This window comes from Mobula hypostoma, chromosome 3 (genome assembly GCF_963921235.1).
Source record: "Mobula hypostoma chromosome 3, sMobHyp1.1, whole genome shotgun sequence".
Taxonomy (NCBI): domain Eukaryota; kingdom Metazoa; phylum Chordata; class Chondrichthyes; order Myliobatiformes; family Myliobatidae; genus Mobula; species Mobula hypostoma.
The window spans coordinates 144,176,277-144,188,906 of NC_086099.1; the positions used below are offsets into that span (position 1 = coordinate 144,176,277).

General features: G+C 41.3%; 1 protein-coding gene across 2 annotated transcripts in view; it reads right to left on the reverse strand.

Moving 5' to 3' along the window:
* The window catches only part of c1galt1a (core 1 synthase, glycoprotein-N-acetylgalactosamine 3-beta-galactosyltransferase 1a), a 31,791-nt gene that overhangs the window by 14,383 nt on the left and 4,778 nt on the right, over positions 1-12,630 (reverse strand). For both annotated transcript variants that reach the window (XM_063043811.1, XM_063043810.1), the window contains exons 2-3: positions 9,644-9,875; positions 1,891-2,558 (exon numbers count right to left, since the gene is read on the reverse strand). In XM_063043811.1, the coding sequence (XP_062899881.1) occupies positions 1,891-2,558; positions 9,644-9,869 (894 nt within the window). In that variant the 5' untranslated portion in view covers positions 9,870-9,875. The remainder of the gene's footprint in view (positions 1-1,890; positions 2,559-9,643; positions 9,876-12,630) is intronic.

A 12,630-nucleotide genomic window follows, 5' to 3' on the forward strand; every position in this document is an offset into this window, starting at 1 on the left:
ACCTACCTCAATGATCATCGTCCAGTAGTACTTACATCCACTGTGATGAAGTGAGATTGCTCATGAAACACGTCAACTGCTGCCTGAAAAGCAGTTTGGGTCCAATCCAATTTGCCTACCAGCACAAAAGGTCGACAGCTAACGCTACTTCACTGGCTCTTCACTCAGCCCTGGAGAGCAAAGATCCATACATCCGGATGCTCTTCATTGACCATAGCATAGCATTTAATACTATCACCTTCTTAAGACTAATCAATTTTCTTAAAGACCTTGGCCTCAGTACCTCCTTGTGCAGCTTGATCCCCAATTTCCTCACTTGCAGACACCACAGTTCAAATTGGCAACATTTCCTCCACAATCTTCATTAACACAGGTGCACCGCAAGGCAGTGTGCTTAGCACCCTGCTCTACTCTCTTTTGTACACTGGTTGTTTGCCCATCCTGTTGGGTGTGTTCTTTCACTGATTCTATTGTGTTTCTTGTACTTACTGAGATTACCTGCATGAAAATTAATCTCAGGGTTGCAGCTGGTGACATACATGTATGTACTTTGATAATAAACTTTGGACTTTTGAACTTTGCCCTGTTTAACTGCTGTACAGGAAACAACAGCCAGAAAGTCATGGTGCTGCTTTACGGAACACTGGTAGGTCACACCTGTAGTGCCACGTGAAGTTATGATCAGCACAGTAGAGGAAGAATATGATTGCAGAGGTGAGCTTACAGAGGAAATTCATCAAGATGTTGCCTGGATTAGAGCACTTCTGTAATAAAGGAGAAACTAAATAAGCTAGGTCAGAACTGAGGTGCAACATAATCAAACAAAATAATGAGGAGCATAGATAGTGGAGATAGTAAAAATCTTTTTCTAGTGTTGGGGTTGTCTAAGATAAAGGAGAAAGTTTGGAAGGGATCCAAGGGGGAATCTTTTTCTCTCCCACAGCGGGGAGCAGGAAAGCACTGCCTGAAGAGGAGGTGGAGATAAATATCTTAAGAAGCACCTTGACAAATACTTGAACAACCCAAAGTACAAATGAGAATAACGAGATTAGCATAGATGGGTAAAATGGGTGGCATGGAGACAGTAGGCTGGAGGCCTACTTCCTAGATGTACATCTCTGTGATTCTAAATACAGAACACTGTATTTTGATGCAATGATATGCCCACATTTTTTTTTAAAAGAGCAAAAGCCAAAGCCAACAAGATAAAAGAAAAATCCATTCTCTTATTTCCCCAAATAAGGTTACATAACAAAAACAAGCAAGGAGAGAAATGTATGTGATAAGACAGATGCATCAGGAAGAGAGAAACTTACAAATTCACATGACTGTAACTTTAACCTATCGGTCTAATAAACCTTCTATGAATTGTTGCTAAAGCAGAAAGCAAACTCATAAAACCCTGTAGTGTGAATGCCAACTTATAATGGAAAAAAAACTAGAAGTTGCATGTGACTTTGTTACAGAATTCACCGAGAGAATTAAAAACATTTGCATTTTTACCTCAAGAGAGGCAACCTACTTTTGCACCCCTTATCAAACCCCAACTTGTTCAGAAAAAGCCCAGAGGGCATGGTGGTAAAGAATTCTATAAACAAAAAGAAAAATGAGCAGCTACTCATCCGACAGAATAAATTCTCCACATGCAGTTACTGGCTCTTAACGACTGCTGCTCATTTTGAAGGTAGCCAAGGATATGAATTGATTATCACTTTGTAATCAACCGATTTCAAATGCCTTACACGCCAACCATTTTCCACATCCAATGCACAAATAAGATCTGGAAAATGGTTTAGACAAATCCAACTTGTTTGAGAAAGACAAAGATTAAAAGGAATGAGATGAAAAATCACTAATGATGTGCCTTTCAAATAATGCTTAATGTCTCACCTCTTCAGTGGGGTAATAGCAATAGTTCCAGTACCAGAATGTTTTGGGTAGAAAACTTTTCGACAAATGATGCTCTGGTGGAAAAGGATGAAAGGTGTCCCTTTTGTTTGTGTCCCTGGAATCTCCTGCTTCGACATTAACAGTTTCCAAACATTTGCCCATGGCCAAGTCTTCTGTGGATGTAAAATGAGTGCATTTCCCAGTCTTGAAGCCATCAACAAACCTTTTCACAGCTTCCTTGCTAAGTACATATCCAGCTCCACCACTCATGTATCCTTGCTTAACAAATGGCTTGAACTTTCTTCCGAAGAATATGGGCTGGTCAGGCGAATACTTTGATAACAGCCAACGCAGATTTTCAACTATCACATATGTGTCATCATCTGCTTTCAAGAACCAATCAGCTTCATTCAAGTGATGTTCAAAAACATAATGAAAAGCTTTGATAGTTTTCCAATACAACTGGTCTCTTCCTTCTTTAACACCCAATCCCACTGTCGGGAAATCTTTATTTTCTTCAGAACTCATGAAAAGCACGACGTTGCATTTTTTTGCCCAGGTGGCTTTAACGTGCTTAGCCTTTGTTGCCAGGTTCTGGGGCCCAGTCATTATCCAACAAAGGATTCGCACTTTCTTATATAGATCATCAGCAAGACTTGTGTTTTCATCTAGAAGGAAAAATTCATGTATTTTTGTTTAAAAACAGTAACAAAATATTATAGAGAGGAATAGCCAAAGATACCTGCTGAACTTCAGTACTGAGTACCAATATTATTTCACCTAAAGTATCTGTGAAAGTTGCTTAGGAAGGAAAAAAAAACACAACTGCAGTAAATGCAAATTCCAAAATAGCTACCCAGCTCATTCAACACACACAAAATGCTGGAGGAATGCAACCAGCCAGGCAGCATCAATGGAAAAGAGTACAGTCAATGTTGCAGGCAGAAATCCCTCAGCAGAACTGGAGAAAAAAAGATGAGCAGTGGAAATCTCCAGCATTTTGTGTGTGTTGCTCGGATTTCCAGCTTCTGCAGACTTTCTCTTGTTTGGACAGTTCATTTATTCTTCTCCTCCTCATTCAAATATCTTTATTTTACGTGCAGAGGGAACAATAAACTTAAAGCAAATATAACTTAGTCAATGTGAAGTGTGATTCAAGTTGGAGATAAGACAGGGGTTTGGGAAAGAGGACAGAATATCGGAGGAGCTGTTCAGAATATTGCAGACTGTGTTAATACAGATGTGATAGTCTCCCCATATTTTAAAGCAAAAGCCAAGATAAAAGAAAAATCCATTCTCTTTATTTCCCCAAATAAGATACATAACAAAAACAAGCCACCTGAGAGAGATGTATGTTATAAAAGAGATGCATCAGGAAGAGAACTACACAGGATAAACTGAGTAGAAACTAAGTGTTGTGGAAACTCTTTATCAAAGGAACAGGGATATGTAAAACTGGAAAATTCTCAAATGTTAGAATCATAATCAGGTGAGGTAGTTAATTCTGCTGCCTCATTGTTCCAGGGACTTGGATTTGATCTGGGTCAGTTTGGAGCTTGTACAATCTTGCTGGAGCACTGGATGCACACATAGTGGTCCAGCTTCTTTTCACATCCCAAAGGCATTCTGGTACTTTAAATGCCTGCAGTAAATTACACCAAGTTACTGGTTTGTAGCATGAAGTATCAAAAAGAGAAATTGATGGACATAAGAGAGAGAATAAATTGCAATGTACAGGTAAATACAGAGATTGGCATGGACCCAATTGTTGTAATGGCCTCTGTGCACTGCGAGTAAAAGACCAGTCAGCTCTCAGGGGAAATTGTACTGATATGTTACATTAGTACTCCGAATTAATAAATCCTATTCTCACCTCTCGAAGTGAAAACTTATGAGCCTAAATGGAATAGGACTTCTACAAAATACTCCAGGGCACTTCACCTCAAAGGGAGGAAAGAAGCTCTAAGTTGGGCGGAGTGAAGAAAACTAACAGAATTTAATGGACAATTTCAGAAATGTTGTGAAAATAGTACAAAGAAAAGAATCAAGTTGAAGGAACATATAGCGAGAAGTCAAAGAAGGAAGTTCATGTTAACTGGAGGTTTTGCTGGTAACATCTGGGTTGGATGAAGTGATTACCAACATATTCTAACTTTAAGTATCAGGCAACGGGAACAAAAGGGTTGAATTATAAATTAAATAAATACTAATGATAGTATTTCTTTTTCAGAAGAAATAAAAGTTATAACCCAAAATATGGAAATAGGATTCCTCCACAGCCAATAATGAATCAGAACTATCACTTAAGACATATTGATAGGTTCAGTATTGATAGAAATAATCTGTTTAAACAAATGTCGTTGCCATATCTGATGAAGTCTCGGCCCGAAACGTCGACTGTTTACTCTTTTCCATTGATGCTGCCTGACTTGCTGAGCTCCATCAGCATTCTGTGTGTGTTGCTTAGATTTCCAGCATCTGCAGATTTTCTATTGTTTATGGTTTAACAACTCTAACTGGAACACAAACCATTAAAAATGTGTATCTTTAAAGATAATTTTGAATTATTTATTTATAGTGTTATCTGAACTGTTGATTATTCTACAATGTATCACTGTTAGGGTGTATTCTGGGGTTATGGAATAAAACCAATATTAATATTAACAGAAACCAGTCTTCAGATCTGAATGTGGATTGTAGATTGTAGATTGTATTTAAAATGCAGCTCAGGACAATGGTCTTCCTGGAGCTGCATTTTGGGAATAATTGCAGACCAGAAAACACCCAATGATCGTTATACGGTTATATATGGACCTGAATCTGCATGTGCATGACTGCAATAAACACCCCATTCACCTGAGATGTCTGTATATGTATGAATGCAGCTCAGGGACAGCGGTGATTAACCTCAGGGACCTTTGATTAGATTTTTAGCAGACAAAAATGTGACGTGATGTTGGGTCAGGGTGACTCTCCAGAGTAACTTCAAATGCTGTGAGCTTGTGTGTGCTGAATAAAGACTTTTATCCAACCAGCTGTGTCTCTCCCCAGTGGCTTTCATTGGCAGTCACAAGATTTGGGGGCTCGTCCGGGATATGGTTGTGACCCATCGTGTGGCCAGCATTCTCAGCAGGTGAATTCTATTTAAGAATAGCACCCATGCTTCGACCTGTTCAGGTCAATGAGGTATCACGAACATGGCGGAGAGTCGAATTGATTTGTATAAAAGTAGTGTGGTGTGCACATGTGTGCGTGCACTTGTGTAAGAGACCAGACATTTTTGTGTTAATTTGGTGAGACAGGGTTGCCAGTTGCAAAGGGTGGTTACTGATCGTTCGGAACACCATCCGGGAAATGTACAGCCACAGTCTCATTTGCAAATGTGTGTTTGTTTGTTTTAAGAATAAGTCCGTAAACTTAGTGTAACTGTTCTAATGCCTGTTGTATTTCTTTGCATTTATGAGTTCAGATGCACATAAGCGACTGATAGGAGAGTACGTACTCTATGGTTTTAAGTGTGTACTGTTCAATGTTTATCCGTCATCCTTATTTTGCATAGTGTGGGAATTAGTATGGAGATATATGAGGAAGAGGTTATTCCCAGATATATCTGTCGGGATGGCACCTGCTGAGGTCAGACAATGTCAGCTCGAGAACCCTGATGACCCGACCCAGTCCTTGACCCTGATCACTACCATCTATAAGCCCTTCACCCCTGAGAAGAAGCAGAGCATTTTGTCAGAGCTACCCTCACTTAAAGTCACCTGTAGGAACGCAGATTTCTGTCACCAGCTCATGAAAATGACTGAAATTCACCAGATGTACCCCAAAGACATTCACGTGTTGGTAAAAGCAAAGTGTCTGAGGAATATGTGATACAGTTTGCCTCAGGGAGTGCAGGATGGAAAATGGGCCACTACCAAGAATGCCAGCAATGCAGAAAGATATCGCTTCTTTAAGCGGGAGGTGAGGCAGCGATCAGGAGGAAGTGAGGGTAACTGGGTAACACTAACATCAGTGGTTCAGAGAGATGATGAGCCTGGCATGGATTATGCGGAACATTAAATTGAGCCTATGAGGAGTATTCAGGTTTGGATAATCCAGGGAGGGATGACCCAGTCCTCCTGAAAATGCTGAAGGAAGGCCTGAGCTCAGCCCACCAGGAGGTTAGCGATTTGGGGATAGCGGTGGGATCGACCAGAGGGGGCAAGATAAATCGTAAAGTGGTTGTAGTGAACATAGCTGCTGTCCCAACAACCAGGTCACATTCCCCAGACCTCTATTGCCTGCAGTGGTCATCCACAGATGTACACAAGAGGTTTATTAGTGGGTTGGCAATGAGAAATGTTAGTGGACACAGGGTCTTCAGTATTGATAACTGATTTACCCTTGCACATGAATGAAAAGGCGATTTACATTACTGGTGCAGGAGGAGAGATAATGACGCAAGGTACTTGAAATCAAGGGAGTGCAGCTTCCTGTAGATTTTTGGGTGTCCCAAACAATGAAGGTACTGTCCTGGGGAATAGACACATTGAGTAAGGCAGGTGCGATCATAGACTCAGGAAAAGGAGAAATAACATGGATAAGACAGGGACAGCGAAAGTGTGTGACCCACAGAGCAGCTAACATAGCCCACAGAGCAGCCCCAAGCAGGGAGGAGAGACAGGGTGATGCGTGGGGATGTCAGAAGGTCTCGAGGGTAGGAGCCAAGCACAGTCAGGGCTGTTAGAAGTAGTGCAGCTCCTGAGGCGGCAGCAGTGATTCAAGTAAAGGCTCACCAGAAAGGGGATAGTCCGGAACAGAAAAGGAATGAGTGAGCAGACATCAGTGCGAGGATGGTAGCAGAAGAACAACAGAAATTACAAGTGTAAAGGAAGGAACTACAAATGACTATTTAGTGAGTTTTTCCCTGGAGATGTGAAGAACCACTGTAACCAGGGTAACACATTCAAAAATCACAATCAGGTTTAATATCACTGGCATATGTTGTGAAATTTGCTAACTTTGCGGCAGCAGTACAATACATGATAAATACAGAAAACTGAATTACAGTAAGTAAATATATGTATACTAAATAGTCAAATTAAGTAGTTCAAAGACTGAAATTTTAAAAAAAGTAATGAGGTAGTGCTCATGGGTTCAATGAACATTTAGGAATCGGATGGAAGAGGGGAAGAAGCTGTTCCTGAATCGCTGAGTGTGTGCCTTCAGGCTTCTGTGCTTCCTTCCTGATAGTAACAATGAGAAGAGGACATGTCCTGGGTGGTGGGGGTCCTCAACGATGGAAGCTGCTTTTCTGAGGCACTGCTCCTTGAAGCTGTCGTGGATACTGTGGAGGCTAGTGCCCATGATGGAGATGACTAATTTTATAACACTGCAGTTTACTTCAATCCTGTGCAGTAGCCCCCTCCCCCCATACCAGATGCTGATGCAGCCTGTCAGAATGCTCTCCAGGGTACGTCTGTAAAAGTTTTCAAGTGTTTTAGATGACAAACCGAATCTCCTCAAACTCCTGATGAAATATAGCTGCTGTCTTGCCTTCTTTATAGCTGCATCGATATGTTAGGACCAGGTTAGATCCTCAGACATACTGACACCCAGGAATACGAAAGTACTCACTCTCTCCACTTCTGATCCCTCTACGAAGATTGGTTTGTGTTCCCTCTATGAGGATTGGTTTGAGTTCCCTCATCTTACCCTTTGTGAAGTCCACAACTGGTTCTTTGGCCTCACTGACATTGAGTGCAAGGTGGTTACTGCGACACCACTCAACTAACTGGTATACCTTGGTCCTACATGCTCTCACATCTCCATCTGAGATTCTGCCAACAATGGATGTATCATCAGCAAATTTATAGATGGCCTTTGAACTGTGCCTGGTCAGAGAGATGGGTATAAAGAGAGTAGAGCAGGGGGCTAAGCACACATCCCTGAGGTGTGTCAGTGCTGATTGCCTGTGAGGTGGAGATGTTATTTCCAATCTGCAGAGATTGTGGCACAGCTGTTATTACCAATCCTCACACATTGAGGGATTGAGCTAAACAGCAGCAATATATTGCTGATCATGGAGAGACAGAGGGAGAGAAGGCAGTCCTCCCACAGCGAGGCGACCAGCTCATGAGAAGGGAGCTGCCTGAAAAGACAGGCTTCGCTCCCAGGTGAATAGGTGGTGCCATGGATGAATGGCACCTTTGTGTGCTGTCTAGGCGAGGTAACCAGTGGAAACATTGGACTCCCGTTGAACTGTATGACTCACCTTCTTGTCGCCCTCACAGACAGAGCGGAAGAGCAAATTTGCCCGGTAACAGTGTCGTTGCAGAGAACCTACGTGATGAACAGCAGCTGGCTGCGTCACACCTGGCCACAGCTGATGGAAATAGACCCACAGCAAATGCAAATTCAGAAGACACCGAGAACATGACAAACAAGCTGTGAAAAGTGTGTTAAAGTTTAACAGTAACTGTGCTCTGAAGGTACATGACCAGAGAGTAACCACTGATAGCCACTGCGGAATTTTAGTCATCAGAGAATGAAGGGGTCAAGATAAAGAATGCGATTAATCTGCAATCAGCCAGCAGGGAAAGAGGCAACAGGTATACAAATGACGAAGCTGCATTTTAAAGACTTGGTCAAATTTCTGGAATGAACTCTGCACAGAGTCTTGTTGGCAGACATTAGGGATGATGATGTAGATGTAGATACGCATTGGGGATACGATAGGTAATTGGGGAAGGGGCATTTTTGCTGTCGTATTTGACTGGATCCTCCTTACGGTTTGGCCTTTCCTGGAGCAGTCTTATTTTTGTCCAGGAGGGTGAAGAGCAGGGGGACCTATTAGGACATATTCTGGGGGTTATGGAATATAGCAAATATTAATTTCAACAGCAACCAGTCTTCAGATCTGAGTGTGAATTATAGATTGAATTTAAAATGCAGCTCAGAACAATGGTCTTCCTGGAGCTGCATTTTGGGGTTAACTGCAGACCAGGAAACAGCCCTGGGAGCATGCCTTTTTGCACCCAGAGCATGTCCTTTTCCCACTGTTGCCATCAGGTAGGAGGTACGGAAGCCTGAAGGCACATAGTCAGCGATTCAGGAACAGTTTGTTCCCCTCTGCCATCCGATTCCTAAATAGACATTGAATCTTTGGACACTACCTCACTTTTTAAAAAAATATACAGTATTTCTGTTTTTGCATTTTTTAAAATCTATTCAATATACATAATTGATTTACTTGCTCATTTATTATTTTTATTTTATTTATTTTTCCCCCTCTCTGCTAGATTATGTATTGCATTGAACTGCTGCTGCTAGGTTAACACATTTCACATCACACGTCGGTGATAATAAACCGGATTCTGATGCTGACCTAAGATGTCTGCATATACATACATGCAGCTCAGAGACGACAGTGATTAATACTCATTTTGGGTGGGTTGGTGTGAAGATCTTGGTATTTAATAATTATATGAAACTCAAAGGAAGCATTGTGAATGTATTGCAACCATAGAAATAGTTCTGTTGTAACCTTTGATCAGATTATTAGCAGATAAAAAAAGTGATGCAATGTTGGGTCAGAGAGTCTCTCCCCATAGTAACTCCCAATGCTGCACACTTGTGTGCCGAATAAAGATTTTTATACAACCAGCTGTCTCTCTCTCTCTCTCCAGTGGCCTTCATTGACAGTCACAACAATCACAATGGAACAATATAACTTTACAACCATGTCATTGCACAAAAAGATAGATACCTTTATGTTGACTGACATCAGCATTGAAGTTCATCTCTCCTTGAAGATGTTGGTGTTGATGGTGGTCAAATTCTTCTAAGTGTCCGTGTGGATCATTGAAGAGCAAATGTCTGTGTTGCTGCTCTTCTGTGTTAATTACTTTGATCACGAGGTAGCAGATCAGAAATCCTAATCCCAGGCCACACAAAAACATGAACAGAGATACTGCAGATCTTGAGACAGCCATTCTCAGCTGGGAAGAGGAGGAAAACAGGTCATCCATGCGGATTGCAGATAGATTGTGATACTTCATTATTTACAAATTCATAAATGTTAACAAACTATTAGACAATAAATGGTTGAGGGGATTTTCCTTATGTACAAATCATTGTCAAAAGAAAACATTCAATTAATCTTTTTCTGTTGTATTTACTTTCATATTTCTGTGCTAACATAGTAACCTTCATTCGTATAAGCGCTTTGTCCTTAATTACACTACAACTTTTTAAACACAAGACAAACTCCAGATGGTTAGAAGGATACTGGATATATAATTGCAGGCAGGCAACTGTAGGAATGATAGGTTTAAGTTTAGATCGTCAGTGATTTTCAAGAATGAATATTTTTACCCCTTGATATTTTAGGCAGGGAGAGAAATAACTGGAAAATCGATATTGCAGATAGGTAGCAAGGCTGGTATTCTGAGTGAACAGTCAACAATCTGAAAAGTTATCACATCTTCCTGCAATACGTTTTCTGACTTGCTAATTGTAACAATTTCAGTTCCTCAAACCTGAAATAAAAACAACTTTGATGGGTACTGTATATTTAAACCAGAGGTCTATAGGTTCGTGATGACTATAATGATCTTACACTGGAACAGATCTGATCTTGCTGAAACTTCTTTACAGCTAGCCTCCACCCTGCTTGGCATAACCCTGATTCAGTCTGCAGCAACACAAAATGCTGCAGGAACCCAGCAGGCCAGGCTGCGTCTATGGACTACAGTATTATCGATGTATTGGGTTGAGACTTCTTCAGTACTGGAAAGGGAGTGGAGAAGTCAGAGTAAGAAAGTGGTGGAGGAGGGGGGAGAAAGAGGAAGAAGTACAAGGTGGTGAAACCAGGAGAGGGGGAAGGGTGAAGTAAAGAGCTGGGAAGTTGATTGGTGAAAGAGATAAAGGGCTGAAGAAGGGGGAAATCTGATAGAAGAGGGTAGAGGACTATGGAAGAAAGGGAAGGGGGAGGAGCACGAGAGGATGGTGATGGTTAAGTAAGGAGACAAGGAGGGAGAGAGAGAGGGAAACAGGAAAGGGGAATGGTGAGAGGGGGCAATTACCAGAAGTTCAAGAAATCAAAGTTTATGCCACCAGATTGGAGGCTACCCAAATGCAATATAAGGTGTTGCTCCTCCAACCCGAGTCTGGCCTCATCATGACAGTAGAGATCTATTTTCACTTTGACACAAAAGAGTCTTTTTCTATTGATCAGTGTCAAAAAAAAGCCAAATTAAATTCACTGTGATTCAAAGTTGTAAAACAGTAAAACACAAAAACTTCTGGGGGAGAGGGGGAATAAATACTTTTTATAGGCAATATATACGAGGAAGATGCAGGTTTTTTTCCCCACTGAGGTTGGGTGAGACTACAACTGGGGTCATGGGTTAAGGGTGAAAGGTGAAACGTTTAAGGGGAACATGAGGGGGAACTTCTTCAGAGGATGGCGAGAGTGTGGAATGTGCTGCCAGCACAAGTGGTGGATGCAAAGTCGATTTCAACATTTAAGAGCAGTTTGAATAGACACATGGATGGGGGCATGGAGGGCTATGGTTCGGGTGGTGGTCCATGGGACAAGGCAGATTAATTGTTTGGCAAGGACTGGATAGGCCGAACTATTAAAATGGACTTTTTTTAAAATTAAGGGTAGGGATATTACAGTGACAAAAACAAAAACAAAAACAAAAATTTACCTAGGGCCAGCCACATTAACGTAGGGATTTTAGTAGTTGGGTACGAAGAGGGAAGAACAGTAGTACAGAGCGAAAAGATTTGAATAGGAGATACGTGAATGGGTCCTCACTCATGGAAGACAAGAAACAAATGATGTACGGGACAGGACAGAGAGACAGCTGTGCATAAGGGTGGGGGGGGGGGAACTTCAATTATCCAACCAAATGAGCATCCAGGTTGCTAACCGAGTGGTAGAGCACACAGAGTCTGCCCATTTCCACCATTCTGACAGAAAGCACATGTAACAACCTAACAGGACATCTGCCTATAGCTGGTACAAGAGGACAGGAAACCGCTACCTTCAGCGGAGACCTTTAATCATGCAAATAGAACGGCAGATAACACCGAGTCACAAAACTAAAGCTGAAAAGGGATACCCCAACAGCAATAAGAAAATGACGAGATAGCCAGAAAGAAAGCCACAGAAGGATATGAGTGAGATTCAGGGAATGATTTGCCCTTCTGACACAGAACTTCATGCTAGAATCTCAATGTAAATTTAAAAGGACCTTATAAAGGTAGACTCTACCACTAAAGCGAGGCCAATGGATATCATGCTCTCAAGGGCAGTATATAAATGACAAGGAACATATTGTGTTATAGAGATTCCTATACAAAACAACAATAAGGCTTGCTTTAAACAGCATGCTGTTTTCAATTGTAAGCCACAATAAAATTGGGACAAAAACAGAGCTCAGTGCTATTCACACCTAGTTACCTACAGAGTCCAAAGATGAACTCAATCAGTATCTAGAAACATTTGAAACAACTTTACAGACTTCTGAACAGCTCACCAAAATCTGAGAGTCTCCACAAAGCTTGTGTTAACAACATGCAACAGATTCAACAAGTCAGAATAAAAACTAAAGGAAATGAAAGCTGCCTCATGATGGATAACTTATTATACTGGGGCAGCAGTGTACATATTCACACAAAGATCTACATTGCATCAAACATGTTTACATTGTTTAATATATTATTGACATTTGGATTAATCAT